This window comes from Triticum urartu, chromosome 3 (genome assembly GCF_003073215.2).
Source record: "Triticum urartu cultivar G1812 chromosome 3, Tu2.1, whole genome shotgun sequence".
NCBI classification, from domain to species: Eukaryota; Viridiplantae; Streptophyta; class Magnoliopsida; order Poales; family Poaceae; genus Triticum; species Triticum urartu.
The window spans coordinates 436,847,457-436,867,612 of NC_053024.1; the positions used below are offsets into that span (position 1 = coordinate 436,847,457).

Sequence of the window (20,156 nt, forward strand, 5' to 3'; positions counted from 1 at the left end):
CTCGCCCTCTTCCATGTCCAAGGAGCCAATCGTCATCGATATCTCCGACAATGAGGAGTAGCTTCTCTTATTAGCTCACTATAAGGACCCATGTTTAGTTCGCTAGCTACTGCCTTTCCTTAAGAAATTCTAGTGAATTGTGCTATCTACTTTTACAATGTGGTGTTCGATTAACTGCTTGGTTCAATTGTGCAAATTTGATGTTCAATTCTTCAGGGTGGAATATTTCCAAGTTGTTAAGCATGCTTGGTTTGGTTAACTGTCTGATCTTCTATTAGGAGTATGTTATATTGTTCACTTGGTGTTTACTAAACTGCTTGGTTCATTTTTTGTGGCTTGGTTCACTTGTTGTGGTGTTTAGTTAACTTCTTGGTTCAATTCTGCAATGCGATGTTCAATTGTTGTGGCTGCATTCTGTTACTGTATACCATGTGAGGAATAAATCGAATTTGGCTGTACTAAATACATGATAAACAAATACAGTTGCTATATTTCCAAGTTGTTAAGCATGCTTGGTTTGGTTAACTGTCTGATCTTCTATTAGGAGTATGTTATATTGTGCAATGTGGTGCTCAGTTAACATTTGGTTCATTTGTTGTGGTGTTTAGTTAACTGATTGGTTCAATTCTGCAATGCGATGTTCAATTGTTGTGGCTGCATTCTGTTATTGTATACCATGTGAGGAATAAATCGAATTTAGCTGCACTTAATACATGAGAAACATATACAAGTGCTATATTTCCTAGTTCTTAATAATGCTTGGTTTGGATAAATGGGTTTTCCATGTGGCTTGAATTAATCTGATGAATCTGCAATGTGCTTATTTATCATCGGCATATTTTACTGATAGCATGCGAACCCTTACTCAACCTGATGACTAACTACCTTATATGTGTTGCAGTGAAACAATGGGAAGCATTGAGATTTACAAGATGGTACTAACTATTATACCTTGCATTTTTGTATTCCTTTGCCCCATTTCCAATATAGAGAAGATATTTATGCACATCCTTGTTTTCAGGCTTCACTGATGATTACCTCTCAAAGCACCATTGTGGTCAGGAGGCGAGGAAATTTTTCATACAACACCCACGTTCAATATTGAAGTGTTCCTAAAGAGGTCAAAGGATGGACGGTCAATCATCCACAGGCACTGGCCTAAAGTTGCAAAGACCTTCAACATGAATGAAGGCTCAATATTCGCCTTCCGCTTCACCAGTTTTCCACATGACATGCATCTCTCTATGTACCGTCTATGATGCTAATTTTGAAAGGTTCTAGATGTTGCATGTGAAACTTGCTGCTGGTGTAGTTGTGTAATGGGGTAGCTGAGTGCTGAAGCTATATCATGTTGTACTCTGATGTATTTCAATTATGAAATCCTGCTTCCTTAATATGTAAATGGAATATATTATGTGCTTAATATGAATGTTAATTAGATTAGTAAATGGATTATTAATAATAGGGAAATTAGCCCGCTAATTGGGTTTTTCTATTGCAAACTGTTGTTGAAAAAATACCGTGGGCAATGACCTCAGGCAACGCACACAGTTTCTAGGAATAAACCGCGTTGGATCAATGAACAATCACACACGCCATTCTCTTCAAAATTGTTTGTGTTACGCCGCCTTGTGCAAACGTTTTCCTTGTAGTGACTGTGTGGGATGTATATACGAACGAAAACATTTGGTGGTGACTGACTGTGTGGGATGTACTTACGAACAGAAATGATTTCGCCTATATAATTGTATTTTTAGCACTACTGTATGTATTTTTGTATTTGAGTGCTCGCCGGTCGCACACGACCTCATTTTTCCGAGTGTGTGTGCCAGGAGGGCATATCCCCAACGGTTTCCGGGTCGTGTGGGAAGGACCCCCTATCACCCACACTCACTTGGTGACGGTTCAGAATGCCTTCGCGGAAAGGGGTTAAAAACCATTTGTTTAGGACCGACGTGTATGAGTGAATGCTCCCCAAGAAGCCACTAGGGCCACCATATTCTCCTCACGCCCTCACACAATGCGAGATGCCGTGATTCCACTTTTGGTGCCCTTGAAGGCGGCGACTGAACCTTTACAAACAAGGTTGGGGCAATCTCCACAACTTAATTGGAGGCTCCCAACAACACCACAAAGCTTCACCACAATGGAGTATGGCTCCGCGATGACCTCAACCGTCTAGGATGCTCAAACACCCAAGAGTAACAAGATCCGCGAGGGATTAGTGGGGGAATCAAATTTCTCTTGGTGGATGTGTAGATCTAGGCCTTCTCAACCAATCCCTAGGAGATCAACAAGTTTGATTGGATAGGGAGAGAGATCGGGCAAAAATGGAGCTTAGAGCAACAATAGAGCTTGGGGGTGGAAGAGGTAAGTCAACTCGGAGAACAAGACTCCCTTTTATAGTGGAAGAACAAATCCAACCGTTATCCACGAACTCAGCCTGCGACGCACAGTACTACCGCACCGGAGACGTGGTACTACCGCCAGGGCCCGCAGTACTACCGCCCACGTAGCAGTATCCAAAACAGCCCTGATGCGATGAAGCAAAGGGCGGTAGAACCGCTGGCGCGGTACTACCACTCCTCCTCGTGGTACTACTGCAAGGCAGGGATAGTCCAGATTTGGGAAGGCACGGATATATATAAATACATATGTGGCAACTTCCGCTGAGTTTAGATCTATGCAAAAATCCGACATGGTAGTACCGCAAATCTGGAGCGGTACTACCGTGTAGGGCGTGGATGTAAATAATTACATCTGCCCTACTTCCGCTCATGCTGCTGAGCCTAGCCTGAGGCCACGGTACTACCGCGCCCCAGGAGCGGTGCTACCATGGGCACCTGCGGTACTACCGCGCCTGCGGCCGGTACTACCGCAGGGGCCTGCGGTACTACCGCTCTGAAGAGCAGTACTACCGCATGCCCCAGTTCAGCCACACTAGGAGTCCTTCATTGTGCAGAGATAAGGAGAAACAGAGGATGCTCCAAAGAGCCATAGGAAAGGTCATGTAAAAGGAACAGACATGTACGTGTTGATTCCACCTAAACCTTTCCAACGCGGACCCCCTCTTGATAGTACGGCTTTCCTACGACTCAAATCCACCGAAAAGAAACATAGAGAAACACCATCTTCAATAGTCTTCGAGGGGCACCAAATCGTCTTGTGCCTAGACATGATATATCTGAAATGCTCAATGCACACGATTAGTCCACAAAAGCATTGTCATCGATCACCAAAACTACTAAGGGATAAATATGCCCTTACGGTGGTAAGCAGTATGATGATCACCGCCCACAACTCTTTGTGTTCTACTCGTGCATATCATCTACGCAAAGACCTGGCTCAGATGACACTGATGGGGAACATAGCATGCAATTTCAAAAAAATTCCTACGCTCACACAAGATCTATCTAGGAGATGCATAGAAACGAGAGGGGGAGTGTGTTTCCACGTACCCTCATAGACCGAAAGCAGAAGCGTTTGACAATGCGGTTGATGTAGTCGAACTTCTTCTCGTTCCGATCGATCAAGCACAGAACGTACGGCACCTCCGAGTTCTGCACACATTCAGCTTGATGACGTACCTCAAACTCTTGAAACAACAAAGTGTTGAGGGAGAGTTCCGTCAGCACGACGGCGTGGTGACGGTGATGGTGAAGTGATCTGCGCGGGACTTCAGCTAAGCACTACGTGAATATGACCGGAGGCGTAAACTGTGGAGAGGGGTGCCACACACAGGTAACAACTGTTGATGTGTGTTCTAGCGGTTCCCCCCACATATATATAGGTTGGAGGGGAGGAGAGGCAGCCAAGGGGGTGCCCCAAGTAGGAGGAATCCTACTTGGGCACCTCCCAATTCGGCCTCCCCCTTACCATATCTTCCGGAGGGGGAAGGAAGGAGGAGGGAGGAGGGAAGGAAGGGGGAGGCCGAATCCCTCCCCTTCCTTTCCCTCTTATCCTCTTTCCTTCCCCTCCTAATTCAGCCTACATGGGGCGCACCAGCCCCCTAGGGGCTGGTCTGTCCCCTTCTTGGCCCATTAGGCCCATGTAGTTGTCGGGGGAATGCCCGGAACCCCTTCCGGTGACCCAATATGTACCAGGTACCCCCCAGAACACTTTCGGTGTCCGAATAACATCGTCCTATATATGAATCTTTACCTCTCGACCATTTCAAGACTCCTCGTCATGTCCGTGATCTCATCCGGGACTCCGAACAACATTCGGTTACCAAATCACATAACTCATATAATACAAAATCGTTATCGAACGTTAAGCATGCGGACCCTATGGGTTCGAGAACTATGTAGACATGACCGAGACACCTCTCCGGTCAATAACCAACAGTGGAACCTGGAGGCTCATATTGGTTCCCAAATATTCTACGAAGATCTTTATCGGTCGTACTGTAATGACAACATACATTATTCCCTTTGTCATCGGTATGTTACTTGCCCGAGATTCGATCCTCGGTATCTTCATACTTAGTTCAATCTCATTACTGGCAAGTATCATTACTCGTTCTGTAATATATCATCCCGTAACTAACTCATTAGTCACATTTCTCTCAAGGCTTCTTATGATGTGCATTACTGAGAGGGCCCAGAGATACCTCTCCGATACTCAGAGTGATAAATCCTAATCTCGATCTATGCCAACCCAACAAACACCTTCGGAGATACCTATAGAGCATCTTTATAATCACCCAATTATGTTTTGATGTTTGATAGCACACAAAGCATTCCTCCGGTGTCCGGGAGTTGCATAATCTCATAGTCAAAGGAATATGTATATGACATGAAGAAAGCAATAACAATAAAACTGAACAATCAATATGCTAAGCTAACATATGGGTCTTATCCATCATATTATTCTCCTAATGATGTGATCCCGTTCATCAAATGACAACACATGTCTATGGTTAGGAAACTTAACCATCTTTGATTAATAAGCTAGTCTAGTAGAGGCTTACTAGGGACACAGTGTTTTGTCTATGTATCCACACATGTATCAAGTTTCCGGTTAATAAAATTCTAGCATGAATAATAAACATTTATCATGATATAAGGAAATATAAAATAACTACTTTATTATTGCCTCTAGGGCATATTTCCTCCACATTTAAGCTTAGCTAAGAATAGATCTTGACATTAGAGCTTAGCTTATGGACCTCCCCTTGTGGATTCCTCTTGAGAGAGAAGATCCCTGGTGGATATCAAGACCCCTACTTGGGAAGGATCATTCTAGATCATCAAGACCTCATCTCCTTCATAGGATTTGGGATGAACTTTAGGTTTTGTTGTACCTTTTGAATCTCATGTGTTTGTGAGTCTAGTGGATGTGTGATTGGGCTTGTTCTTGTGTTCCTCTTGTGATTTCCCCTCTTGTTCTTCATGTTCTTCCCGTTCTTCGTGGATCCCCCTCTATTCGTGAAATATCTCCACTTAGGCACCCTACAACACGTGCCCTTGAGATTGCTTTAGCCTTGGAGACACCCATCTCTTCACAACCACAAGTTCTTGTTCATTAGGAAGTGACGATGATGAAGACACTTGTGGTTGGGGTTGATCTTGATCTTGATCTAGAACTTGTGCTTGATCTTGAGCCTCAATAATTGGTTCTTCACCATTTGGTTGAGCTTGCCCTTGACCTTGCTTGGGAACATGCGGGACTTGATCTTGTTCTTGGATAGGTTCATGATATCCCGTAGCATCTTGTACAAGTGGTGGCGGTGATGACTTCCCTTGTGGAGACTCCACAATAGGGGCTCTTACTCCTTCTTTTTCTGCTTGGAGTTGGGGTGTTTCTTGTGGAAAAATGTGGCATGTCCCCATAGTACTTATAGCTTGTGAAGGAGCCTCATCACCTAAAACACTAGGAATAATTTGCTCCACGTGACAACCGTTATCTTCCTCACACTCCACATTTACCGTCTCCTCAATGCATCTGGTGAATTTATTGAGAACTCAGTAAGAATGAGAGTTTGATGCATATCCAACAAAATATGCCCTCATAAGTTTTTAGCTCAAACTTTGCTAAACGGGATTTTCTATTTATAATGAAACACTTACAACTGAATACTCAAAAGTATTTGATGTTAGGATTTCTCCCGATTAGGAGTTCTATTCTTGAGCTTGCGAAGATAAAGCCGGTTTGAAGCATGACACCCGTGTTCATGGCTTCGGCCTAAAGCTTGTATGGAGACTTGTAATCATTAAGCATGGTCTTGGCCATCTCAATGAGAGTTCGATTCTTCCTCTCCGCAACACCATTTTGTTGGGGAGTATATGGCGCGACATATTTATGCTTTATCCCCTCATCACTCAAGAACTCGTCCATCGTGTAATTCTTGAACTCGTTGCCGTTGTCAGTTCAAATTGCCTTGATCTCACAATTATGTGGCGTTTAGATTCTTTGGCAAAGTTGATGAAGGTGTCTTGAGTTTCATCTTTAGTCTTGAGAGAGAACACCCATGTATACCTTGTGTAATCATCGACAATGACAAGGCAATACCTCCTCCCACCCATGCTACCATAAGATGGAGGCCTAAAGAGATCCAAGTGGATAAGCTTGAGAGGCCTCCAGGTGGTAATGATAGTCTTCACTTTATGAGATTTTTCACGTAGTTTTCCGACAATGCAAGCAATACAAGGACGATCTTTGGCAAAAGACACATTGGTAAGTCCAAGGATGTGCTCCCCTTTAAGAGAGCTTGAAAATTTCTCATGCCAATGCGGGCTAGCCGTCGGTGCCATAGCCACCCCATGTCGACCTTGGCCATTAGGCATGTTGCAAGATGAATTTTCTCTTTTGAGAAATCAACCACGTAATGGTTATCTTCAACATGCGTAACAAAGACCACTTTGAGATTGCTCCCCTTAAAGACGATCACATGAAATGCACCGAAATGAGAATCATAGACGGCACGTGCCAATTGAATTGTTGAAAGAAAATTGTAGTTAAGGGATTGAACAAGCATGACATTAAAACATGATGAATCAATAGAGATTACCACCTTGCTCAATCTCGATACCTTGCCCTTGCTATTGTCACCAAAGGAGATGTTCGAAGAGGCCTTGAGTGAATCAACAAACTCCATAAGCATATCCCTCTCTCCGGTCATATGATTGGTGCATCCACTATCGATCACCCATTGTGTTCCACCGGAGATATAGTCCTACAAGAATCAAGCTTTGGTTTTAGGTCCCAATTTTGCAGTGGGTCCTAGAGAGTTAGCAACAAGGGTCTTAGGAACCCAAATAGTCCAAGCATAATCATCATAGTTAGTGCCAACGAATTTTGCAAATGTGTAACCATCATCTCCTATCACGAGGACATAAGATGGACTGTTCTTGCCGGCAAAATCCTTGGGGACGGCCTTGTCCCTAGTGACCTTGCCATTTCCAACAACCCCTTTTTCCTTCTCCTTCTCCTTGTGCCCTTCTTAGACAAAGACTACCTTTTGAGGAGGAGGAGGAGGAGTAGGATCGATCTTCTTCTTGTTCTTCCTTTTCTTGGATGAGGTGTTAAACCCAATTCCCTCCTTGGTAACACACTCCTTTTGGTTGCTCAAGAGGTCGTTGAGGTTTTTCTCCCCTTGAATGCATGACACAAGACCTTTCTCAATTTGGGCTTTTAACTTCTTATTCTCCTCTTGAAGAGAGATGCAATCATGAACAAAGTTAGCCATACAAGATTCATCATTTAACTCCATACGAGGTACGGAAGTAAGGGCATTAATGGTTGTAGCTTTAAGTTGAGCATAAGACTTGGTAAGGGCAATGAGGTCACCTTTGACAACCTTGGAACTAGTCGCAAGGAACTCATGTTCCTCAATAAGTTTCGTGGGATCAACTAGAAGCTTTTCAACCCTAACATTAAGGGCATCCTTGTTCTCAAGAGCAAGTTGCAAAGAATCATTGGTTTTAACAAAGTCAATTTGATGAGCCGACAAGGCTTCCTCAAGTGATGCTCTCATGACACTCTCTTCATGTAGTTTGTACTCGAGGAATTCAACTCTCTCTTTTTCCTCTATGAGGAGGTTTTCAATGCCCTTAGTAAAATCATCGCGTTCGGTGAGTGACTTAAGGAGATTGCCAAAACGAGCACGAGCTTCACCATGAAGAGTTTTCATGAAAGCCATCAAGGATTCCTCATCATTATCCACGCCCTCTTCACACTCGTCCTCCACTATCTCACATGAGACACTGGGAGTGTAGATGCCGATTTTTTGAGATTTGGTCTTTTTTTACCTATTTGGCCATAAGGCATTGATGAGTGAAAGGTGTGTCCTCATTTGGAGAGTCATTGATTGCTTGAGAAATTGCAAAGGTCTTCTTGGACTTCGTCTTCAAAAGAACATGAGTTGAGAAAGTGGAGACAACTTGAGCCACGGTCAACTTGTGGTAATCCAGGCGTTGATGTATCATCATAACCATGGTGTGTTTAGTGAGAACCATAGCATCTATGAACGTGTCTTGAATGAAATCATCATTTGCCCAAGTGCACCCAAAGTTTCTTAAGTTGAGCACAAGATACTTCAACCTTCGGCACACCTCTTCCTCTGACTCACCCTCATTCCTAACAAATAGATTGACTTCTTGCTTAAGCAAAGCCTTCAAATTGCTTCATCACCTTAGAGATCCTCCTCAAGGCAATCCCAAATTCCTTGGCGGTCTCGAGAAGAGCAATGGAGTCACTATAGTCATCGGTCACCGTGGTGCGCAACATGTTGTGGGCGGTTGCGTTGAGTTGATCATCAACCGCTTCTCTTGGAGTGAGATTCATTGGGTCCTTGGGATTGAATCCATTGACCGCAATCCACCATAGTTGAGTAGATGCATTACGAATATGAGATTCCATATCGAGCTTCCACTTAGAAAACGCGTTAGCTTTCAAAGGGGGTGGAAGCCCAACATGATTAATGCGAGGGTGTTGCAAGGGTTGGGGTGAGTAAAAGGGTTCCACATCATTGTACTTGGGAACTTGGGTGCGAGTAGGACATGCAAGGGGTTCTCTCGAATCATCTGCATCATGAATGGCATTTGGATCAAATTTCTTTAATGCAGATGTCTAGGGCTTTAAGCGAGCATCAGTTTCCTCCTTGACCGAGGAACGAACTTTTTTCAACATGGCGGTTTTGAGGTCCGCAAACATTGAACGAATGTTGGCCGCGGTTAAGGGGGGCACCCGAGTTAATGGGGGTGACGGGAGCAACGACCGGAGCACCAAGTGTGTCGCGCGCGATGGGGGGTGGTAGGTTTTCACCATCCTCCGCAAGGGGTGCGACACCTCCCACATTCCCTAGGTCGACCATATCCTCTAAGGTTGTAAAACCTTATATTAGAGTACGAGGCTCTCATACCAATTTAAAGGATCGATACGGTCGACTAGAGGGGGTGACTGAGACTATAAATTTTAATATTTCTTGTCAATTTTAAGGTTTAGCACATAAATAGGATTCACTAGATATGCGACTAAGTGAACACAACCTATATGACAAGCAATCTTAAAGCTAAATATGCTACGCAACAAACTAATTAGCGAGCCAACAAGCATACCAAGCAAAGTAAAGTGCGGGAAAGGATTAAGCACAAGTGAGACTAGGACGTGGATTTCATCCCGAAGTTCACTCTTCCTTGGGGAAGATCTACTCTCTGTTTAGAGCGGTGCCGGAGCCAAAGCTTGCGGAATGCCACCGAAATCTCATAATAATATCTTTCAAGTCATCCCCAACGGATGAGCCTCGAGTCACTCGGGGTTGGTCTTAAAGACGACCGCCACACCTTTACAAACTTCTCTGGAGCAAACCACAAGTAAGGAAGCTTCTGGTGGAACCTCAAACCGCCTAGAAGCCAAAGCTCCAAGAGTAACAAGTTAATGATGGATGAATGTTTTGGGAACGCAATTTGGTTTGGTCAATGTGTAGTTCAGGTCTTGCTCTCCCAATCCCCACAGTTTCAACAAGTTTGGGTGGAGGGATTAAGAGTATTGAGCAAAATGAGGTGTAGCAATGGTGGAACTCAACAAGACATTAGAGTTAGGGGTGGAGGAGGAAGAAGGGGGGTATTTATATTGTTCTAGGCCGAGTCACTATTTCTGCATGTTGGACTCCAGCCCATGCGCACGGGATATCCAGGGACATACACGCACCCTCTGCGCACGGGGTATCCAGAGAGTTATGTAGTACCCCGTGCGCACGGGGGTCAACCAAGAAAGTTCCTGACTACCTTGACCCCCGTGCGCACGGGGTATTGATGACCCACAAGTGTAGGGGATCTATCGTAGCCTTTTTGATAAGTAAGAGTGTCGAACCCAACGAGGAGAAGAAGGAAATGATAAGCAGTTTTCAGTAAGGTATTCTCTGCAAGCACTGAAATTGTCATTAACAGATAGTTTTGTGATAAGGTAATTTGTAACGAGTAGCAAGTAATAAAAGTAAATAAGGTGTAGCAAGATGGCCCAATCCTTTTTGTAGCAAAGGACAAGCCTGGACAAACTCTTATATGAAGGAAAGCGCTCCCGAGGACACATGGGAATTATCGTCAAGCTAGTTTTCATCACGTTCATATGATTCGCGTTCAGTACTTTGATAATTTGATATGTGGGTGGACTGGTGCTTGGGTATTGTCCTTACTTGGACAAGCATCCCACTTATGATTAACCCCTATTGCAAGCATCCGCAACTACAACGGAAGTATTAAGGTAAACCTAACCATAGCATGAAACATATGGATCGAAATCAGCCCCTTACGAAGCAACGCATAAACTAGGGTTTAAGCTTCTGTCACTCTAGCAACCCATCATCTACTTATTACTTCCCAATGCCTCCCTCTAGGCCCAAACAATGGTGAAGTGTCATGTGGTCGATGTTCACACGACACCACTAGAGGGATGGCAACATACATCTCATCAAAATATCAAACGAATACCAAATTCACATGACTACTTATAGCAAGACTTCTCCCATATCCTCAGGAACAAACGTAACTACTCACAAAGCATATTCATGTTCATAATCAGAGCGGTATTAATATGCATAATGGATCTGAACATATGATCTTCCACCAAGTAAACCAACTAGCATCAACTACAAGGAGTAATCAACACTACTAGCAACCCACAGGTACCAATCTGAGGTTTGGATACAAAGATTGGATACAAGAGATGAACTAGGGTTTGAGATGAGATGGTGCTGTGAAGATGTTGATGAGATTGATCCCCTCCCAATGAGAGGATCGTTGGTGATGACGATGGTGATGATTTCCCCCTCCCGGAGGGAGGTTTCCCCGGCAGAACAGCTCTGTCGGAGCCCTAGATTGGTTCCGCCAAGGTTCCGCCTCATGGCGGCGGAGTTTCTTCCCGAAAGCTTTCTTATGATTTTTTCCTCGAAGAAAGACTCCATATAGCCAAAGATGGGCATCGGAGGGCCACCAGGGGGCCCACGAGGCAGGGAGCGCGCCCTCCACCCTCGTGGCCATGGTGTGGGCCCCTCTGGTATTTTCTTCGCTCAATATTTTTTTATTAATTCCAAAAATGACTTCCGTGAAGTTTCAGGACTTCTGTAGGTGTGCAGAATAGGTCTATAATATTTGCTCCTTTTCTAGCCCAGAATTCCAGCTGCCGGCATTCCCCCTCTTCATGTAAACCTTGTAAAATAAGAGAGAATAGGTATTAGTATTGTGACATAATGTGTAATAACATCCCATAATGCAATAAGTATCGATATAAAAGCATGATGCAAAATGGACGTATTAGGTATCCAGAAAACTTCGGTTGCACACTGTGGGTATTTGGTGGTAGGAGTGGGAAGGCCGGTGTATAGGTTTTGACGATGTCATTCCCACACAACATAAATCCACAAAGACCCCTCTTAATGGTGCAGTCTTTCCTACGACTCGAATCAAACCAAAAAGAAAACCTTCGAATTACCGGTAAACCACGCCTTTGATCTTTTTGAATTGGGGGGTCGCACACCTCCATCAAGAATAACTTGGAACCAATATCCTGAGATAAAATTTAGCAACTGATATTAGTTTCACTAACCAAATTTTCATCACACCACAATATAATTTAAGTGACACTTGCACTTTCACCGGTATTACCCGGTAAACTCTGAAACTCTTCCTGTAACTCTGAAACGCTTCCGGTTTCTCTCAAAACTATTTCTAATATTCATGAAACTATTTGGTGAATACTTTTTCATAACTCTTACTACACTAATAGTCAAGATATCATGATTCCCTTAAGCATGTGACCCTTTAGGTTCGATAAAACATAGACATGAACAAAAATCCTTTTGTCCAATGACCAATAGCATAATCATGGCCATCTATATTGATCCCTATGTATACATGAATGATACTCGGGTGAACCTTTGGTTATCATGTGATATTCCCTTTGCTTCATGATACTTTACAAAACTCGAGGTGAGATATATCGTTATCCTCTTGAGTCATTCTTATGCTCACTATACCGGTCTCCTCGTTACCGGTTTTATTCTTCTTCCTCGTTGACATGTTCTGGCATCCCTGGACCTAGTCACCCGTGTCTGGCCAGATGATGGTGGATGTCGTTACATCGAGAGGGTCCTAAGAATATCTCTTCATCATCGGAGGAGCAAATCCCACTCTTAAGCTATCTAGCCACTTGTCAAACTTTCCGATGAGCCTGAAAGTTGTCGTTATAATCACCGTGTTATAGATGACGTTTGAGCAACCCCAAAGTCCATCCTCCGGTAAGAAGTGACTACGATACTCTTATGGTCCAAGGAACTAAAGGATACATTAACTCTCCGTGTTATATCGATTGACTTGTGACGATTGTATCTCAAAGTATAACAAACAAGTTGGGTCAATTCAATATCATCGTTCTTCCAATGCCATACTCTCAATGTTATTTTAGGACCATCGTTACACTTAACGATATCCCAAGATCCTAAAAACACGATCAACATACAACACTTGAGCTAGTGCTAGAGGCAAGACTAGGAATCATGTTTTACCACTTATCATTCCGCACGTGCATATGGGTTTTCCACTGAATCGCATATTCCAGAATCATGACAGTTATAACGTAGAATATAAACTCTTAATTATAAACATGAAAATAAATAACACAATACCATATTATTGTCTTTAGGGTATATTGCCAACAGTAGGTATCTATCCTTCCACAAGAACTGTTGTCAACTATCTCTGACCTAGTTGGTGAGAAAATATCTCACTTTGCTCAAAGACAAGGAGTTAGAAAGGATGTGCAGAGCGTATTTGGAGTGCTCCAAGCTCGTTTTACAGTTGTTCGGGGACCTAGGAAAATATGGGACCTGGAGACCTTGTGGGAGGTGATGAGGTGTTGCGTGATCATGCACAACATGATCATGGAGGATGAGAATGAAGATGCTGCCAGAGGTCTGAAATTTGAGAAGATGGATGATCCTATCGAACTTCCACATTAAAATCCGGCCATATTTGAGGAGTTTGTCCAAATGCATCAACATACTTGACATCGAGGAACTCATGGATAGCTTAAGGAAGATCTCATTGAACATCCGTGGGCGCTTGAAGAGAAGAAGTAGACCTTATGTGCGGATTTATTTATTTTTAATTCAAAACCTAGTTGGATTGCAATATTTATATTTGAATTAGTGTTGCATTTGATTATTTTACTCATCAAAGATTTTATGCTATTGGGTGTTACGGACTTAAGGAAAGTAGGAACGGACTTGTAAGGGACATAATTAGATGGCCAGTTCTCGTATTCGAATTTACGGATGAGTCTAGAGACATACCCGTAATCATAAATAAATATTATGCCATTTTGTGGGTAGGTATTGGAGATGTCCTTAGAATCCCACATGAAAAAACATGCTCTTAGAATGTTTGAAGTGCACTCTTAGTCCGAACATTTCATGCTTTGGTTTGGCTTGTGGATTTTGCTAATACGTGTGCGCATCATTTTTTCTACTAATTGTTTCGTTGACTTTGCTAGTATCACCATCGCCTTGCTGAAAATTACATGGTTAACATCACATTGTAACTGTCTACTGAATTAGTGATCTGACCACCTAATCCTTTCGTCGGAACAGATCAACTCGAGCAGTGCATGAGTACAATATAATGCCATCTACTGGGTTAATTAATGAAATTCTTCCGCAGAAAAATAATTAATGTGTTAACGATGGATTCAACTCCGGCCCCATACGTGATCGCAAAAGTCAAGCTAATCCGCGTTTGCAAATTAACACGGCAGCATGTGACCGGTAGGGTGAGGCAGACAGCGGAGACGTTCAACTGATTCGTGTGCAAGAACACCACGCGAAGTTTTCAGGAACGAGGAAACGATGGAGGAGCGGCTTGCCTCCAACAAGAGAGCTCCGAGGAAGCCGAAGCCGCCGCCGAGGCGGACCAAGCCCACCGTCCCCGCCGCACCCACCAGCAGCCCGTCGTTGACCTGCCCGCCACGCCCGCCAGGCGTTCCACCGCCACCTGGGCCTCCTCCGCGGCTGCCTGGAGGCCCTGTCCCGCCGCCGCCGTCTATGAAAGTGCCCGGCAAGGGCCGTCTGCCTGTGGCTGTGGGCGGCGGCGGCGAAAGAATGCGCCGCGCGCCCGAGATCGTGGAGTTCTACCAGTCCCTGACCAGCCGCGGCGAGGCCAGGCAGGCTGGCTCCCGAGGCCCCAAGGCGTCCGGCGGGTCAACGGCTCCCAAGAGCGACTTGATCGGGGAGATCACCAAGAACTCCTCTCATCTCCTTGCCGTGAGTACGAAACAATCGCTCTGGAACCATGCGCCGTTCCCTAGTTCCTCCTTGATCAAGTGCAGCAACAAATTTGCGTGCTCATTAGTACTTCCACAGAGCAGAAATGCAGAATAATTGTAGCCGGCGTTGTAGGTTCAAGCCGATGTGGAGACCCAAGGGGACTTTGTGCGAACCTTGGTCGCCGAAGTCCGGGATGCGACCTTCGCGAGCATCGAGGACGTCGTCGCGTTTGTGACATGGCTCGACGAAGAGCTCTCCTTCCTGGTGAGTGTCCGCTCATTCTTTTGATCGGTAACCTCTCCCTGATTGACCAGAAGTCGATGAACGTAGTATTATTCTTCAGGTGGATGAACAAGCAGTCCTGAAGCACTTCGACTGGCCGGAGAAAAGAGCAGACACATTGCGAGACGCCGCTGCCAGGTACCAGGGCCTTCTGCAGCTAGAGAAGCAGATATCGTCCTTCGTCGATGACCGCGCGCTCCACCGCGACGCAGCGCTCGGCAAGATGTACTCCCTCTTTGAGAAGTATGTCTTGCTGTCTAATGGCTGGGTAACTTGAGAGTGCCTAGATGCACGAGTGCGCTAACTAAAATTCCCCTGTTCTGTTTATTATTCTCAGAACAGAGAAGAGCGTCCACAAGTTCCTGCAAGATAGGGATGCCGCCGACACGAAGAACAATCTCATCTCAAGGTACAAGGAGCAAGACATCCCAGTTGGCTGGATGTCAGACGCAGGTTTAATTGTCAAGGTGCATTTTCACAACTCTAATAGCATTGTGGATGCTTACCTAAGCTGACATTATCGTCTGAATTCTCGCATGCGTTGTGCTGTGATTTCTCGCAGGTCAAGTTGGCGTGCGTCAACCTCGCAAAGCAGTACATGACGCGGGTGGTCTCGGAGATCGATGGTTTAAGAGGCATCAACAAAGATCACACCAGGGAAACAGCACTCTTCAAACGTCTGAAAGAGCAGAACAGTGAAGTGCTGCTCCATCAGGGTGTCAGGTTCGCGTTCCGGGTTCATCAGGTAAAGGAAATAATGGAATTGTTTGTTGATAAATAGGATGGTTTTAGGTCTTTTATATACTACTCCTAGAAAATAACCTGCGGTATTTATCTTTGCCATGATCTTAGTTTACAGGCGGGTTCACTGCTCAGAGCTTGGGTGCTTTTGATGAGCTAAAACGACGGCATAATGATGGAACAACTTAACAGCGTGTACAGTGTCACAGTTTTTCGCTTCCAACATCTCTAAGTAGGGGCTCTTCGATTCAAAGGATTGGCAAAAGCATTTTGGAGGACTCTAACCTTGGGAGTTTTTCCTACGTGTGTTGTTTGATTCGAAAGAATACAATCCATATGATTTTTTCCCCTTAGGATTCATTTATACTATTCCACACGAAAATTTCACTACAATCTTTGTGAATAATCCTATAGTTTTCATGTGCACAATCAAATAACTTGAATTCTTGTCGTACAATCAAGATGTCATGACATTCTATTTTTGTGTTTTTTCTTGTTTCTGTGTTTTAAAATTTCTGCGAATTAAGATGCCTTCAAGCTCTGGACCAGAGCAAAGTGAACAACGTGTAAATTATCAGAAATTTCAGTTCCGAAATTTCACGGATAACCTCAGCAGAGGACTGTTCAATTGGTGTGTGTATGTCAAGTGTCTTGCTCCAACAAAGCAACGAAAGCTTGTGTTTCACTTTTAGTTGCACTGTGCTCATCGGTGCCAGGGTGCCACACGTCGCCGTGCATGCCTTACACGCTGGCCTGCTGGCACACGTCGTTCCCGACAAGCACGCACACTTCAACTCCTCCCCGCCATCTCCTCACCAGCAACTCTATCTTCGCACCCATCCATCTCGCGGCTCTTGCCATGGCGGATCGGCCGGGAAGCTCGTTGCCGGCCGTTCCTCGTCCGGTCCGGCCCCGTAGCGTCCAAGCGTCCTACTCGCCCCGCCGGCGCGTCCATCCATCCAACGCCCAGCTCCTCGTCTACCTAGCCCTCGCCGTCTCCTTGGCCGCACTCCTGGTCCTCACCGGCGTCACGCTCACCGTCGCGTCAGTCGTGCTCGTCGTCCTCGCCCCACTCTTGCTCCTCACCAGCCCTCTCTGGGCGCCGGTGACAGTCGTGGCCATCGTCTCGGTGGGCGCCCTGCTGTTCGGCTGTAGCCTCACGGTGTTCGCGCTGGGAGCGGGCACGTGGGCGCACCGGCACCTGACGGGGCGGCACCCGGTGGGCGCGCGTCGTGTGGGCTACGCGCGTGGGCGTGGCCGGTTCGCCGGCGCCGGTGGCCACGCGACGGGCTACCACGGGCAGGTACAGGGGTACGATCGGATGAAGGACGCCGTGCCCGGGGCCTAGCTGGCGGCGAACAAGCCTTACCTTGCCGTGCATTCCGTTTGGTTTGGCTACGTTTTACACACTGTTTTAGTTGGAACTGCTTCGATTTGGCGAGGTATATATATACTGTGCTGATACACGTTTTCGTGAGAAGTCGCCGTGTGTTGAATGCATTTCTTGATCCTGCGGGAATCAACTCTGCACATTGCTGACTGTATGTGCGTGTGTATGTTTATGTGAGTGCGGTCGTGCGGAGCTGATCAAGGCCATGATGCAGGAGACTGTTGCCGTGGTGAATAAAAAGGCTCTGTCGTATGATGAAGGCACAAAGTCACTTTGCGCGTTAACGGTACCTGCCGGTACATCTCACACCACTGTTTTTTGCCAGTGATTCGTGCTATGGCGTACAGATATGTAGTCCCTCCGTATCATAATGCAAGATGTTTTTGCAAGCTACTCCCTTCGTCCTATAATATAAAAGTGTTTTTGACACTAGTGTACTGTCAAAAACACTCTTATATTGTGTGACGGAGATGTACTGTCAAAAACACTCTTACATTGTGGGACGGAGGGAGTAGAAAATATATTTTTTGTATAGCTTTCTTACTTTTTGGTATTTTTTTAATGTATCAGTTTGATGGCCCATAGTACTAGTTTTTGTGAATGTACTAGTATACATGCGACATCACTTGTCTCTCCCAAACAAATTCATAACTTTTTGTTAATCTTAGTCAATTTAAATCACTCATATCTTCTAAACTATAAACTTGTTTTTGAAACTTTTTATATATTTGAATTTTTGGCACAAAGACCTTTAGAACAAGATCAATCTTGGATACGTTTTGACTAGTTTGAAAAAAGTGAAATATGTCATTATGAAATGTCAATTTGTGAAAATGATATTTGGAAATATGTAACAGTTTATTTCAAAAGAATGAAATATGTTATTTCAAAAATGTGCAATTGAAATAGATTGGTCTTTTTGGAAACAAGCCAATGCAAAAGTAAATGTAATGTGAACATGTGAAATTGATTTTTTTGAAAATGTGTAACAGTTTATTTCAAAAGAGTGAAAGATGTTTTTACAAAAATGTGCGATTGAAATATATGTGAGTTTGCGAAACAAGCCAGTGAAAAATGAAATGTAATGTCAACATGTGAAACATTATTATTTCATAATGTGTACCAATTTATTTTAAAATAGTGAAATATGTTATTACAAAAAATTATAATTGAAATAGATGTGATTTGTGTGAAACAATTCAACGAAAGTGAAATGCAATGTCAACATGTGAAAATGATTTTTAAAAAGTGTACAACATTTTTTTGAAAAGAGTGAAATAGGTTTTTACAAAAATATGCAATTGAAATATATGTGATTTTTGTGAAATAAATCAGTGAAAAGTGAAATGTAATGTCAATATGTGAAACTGATTATATGAAAATGTGTAGCGGTTTATTTCAATTGAGTGAAATGTGTTATTTAAAAAATGTGTAATTGAACGAGATGTGATTTTTTGTGTGAAATAAGCAGCTTCTGAAATTGAAAAGAATATACGAAACTAAAATGTGAAATTGAAAAGAATATACAAAACTGAAATGTGAACTTGTGAAACTGATTGAAATTGTTTCGTTCAAAAGATTTTATATGAAATATGTTTCATGAATTTTAAACTCAATTAAAAATTATCGAAAATCGGTCTTGTTTTGAACGTCTTTGCGCATGAGTTCAAATATATGAAAAGTTTTAAAATCAGAATATTGGTTCAAAACTTATGAGCCATTCAAAATGATATGAGAAAAATTAAACGTAAGTCTTTGGCTGGACAGGCAATGTTTTGTGCATGCGCAGCAGTGCACTTCTCTCACGCTCTCACTTGACAAAAAGCTAATGTTGTGGACCCCTCTTCTTTTTTACTTCTTTATTTACTTCGCATATTAGAGTTGACTGAAGTCAAATTTACTAAAATTTAACCAAGTTTATAAAAAAAATATAAAAATTTATCATAACAAATCTATATGAAATGAAAGTACATTCAATAATAAATATACTAGTATTGTTTTGTTATTGTATATGCTAATATTTTGTGTATAAACTTTGTTAAAATTTATAAAGCTTGATTTTGACCAAATCTAATACGTGAAATAAATAAAAACGGAGAAAGTACTGTTGTGTATTTACTAAGCAAAATGACTTGCTTTTTATGCAAAACTGTGTCGCACTAATTTGAGAATGGCAAGGAGCGGCTGCGGATCTGCCGGTAGTACGTAGCGTTGCCGCGCAATTTTTCGTTTAATGATGAAGGTGAACCCTTGGTTGGATGAGCTTGGTGTCACATTGGCGTTGTTTTCTTTTTCTCGATTTGTGTGTGTCAGTGCGGCTATCGCTGTGGTATAGTTAATTTTTATTTGTGAGGAAGGTGGTGCGTAGTAAACGGTGTCACGTTTTCTTTCTCTGAAACCATATGCCTATGCTAGTTGTATTTATACAAGTCGGATGAGAACACGTACCCTCCCGGCAGGAGGGATCTTGCTATGTTTTTAGGTTTTTTTAGTTCGTTCAGGGTTTGTATTATAGTTAGAAAGACGAAATAATGATGGCTTTTTAAAGATCGAATAAGGTTCTTGCTACCTAGCCTCTATTTCGGTGATATATTGTTGGAGAGCAAGTGGAGGTGTGCGACGAATCTCGCAGGATTCGGTCAGTGGTCTTTGTTGGATCCAAACTTTTTGAAGATGGAATAAGGTTCTCCCCGCTCAACCTTTGTTTTGGTGATGCGTCGTCGGGGGGCGTGGGAAGGTGTGCGATGGATCTTGCTGGATTCGGTCAGTGTCTTTGGTGAATATGCTTGGATCCATTATTTGTTTGTCTTCATTCGTCTATCTATGGATTGAGCCCTTTCAATCTATACTTCGCTTCATCAACTGTGGTTGATGCTCTAGTATGCTAGTCATGTGGGGCCTTAACACGATAATTTTCCTACTGTCTATTACAACAAGCTTGGCTTGATTCCAGTGAGGAGAGGCGATGATGACAGCGCGTCTTGG

General features: G+C 43.6%; 2 protein-coding genes across 3 annotated transcripts; both read left to right on the plus strand.

Moving 5' to 3' along the window:
• The first annotated feature begins 14,250 nt into the window (after positions 1-14,250).
• Positions 14,251-16,134, plus strand: LOC125548442 (protein CHUP1, chloroplastic-like). 2 transcript variants are annotated; one of them, XM_048712032.1, is made up of 6 exons: positions 14,251-14,755; positions 14,891-15,022; positions 15,102-15,283; positions 15,378-15,507; positions 15,603-15,785; positions 15,900-16,134. In XM_048712032.1, the coding sequence occupies exons 1-6, from the start codon at positions 14,342-14,344 to the stop codon at positions 15,939-15,941; spliced, it is 1,083 nt and encodes a 360-aa protein (XP_048567989.1). In that variant the 5' UTR covers positions 14,251-14,341; the 3' UTR covers positions 15,942-16,134. The 2 variants fall into 2 exon arrangements, with proteins under 2 accessions (XP_048567989.1, XP_048567988.1); XM_048712031.1 differs by having other exon boundaries at positions 14,252-14,755; positions 15,893-16,134.
• Positions 16,135-16,464: 330 nt separating this feature from the next.
• Positions 16,465-17,426, plus strand: LOC125548443 (oleosin-like). Its single transcript, XM_048712033.1, has one exon. The coding sequence runs from the start codon at positions 16,518-16,520 to the stop codon at positions 17,127-17,129; it is 612 nt and encodes a 203-aa protein (XP_048567990.1). The 5' UTR covers positions 16,465-16,517; the 3' UTR covers positions 17,130-17,426.
• Positions 17,427-20,156: the final 2,730 nt, after the last annotated feature.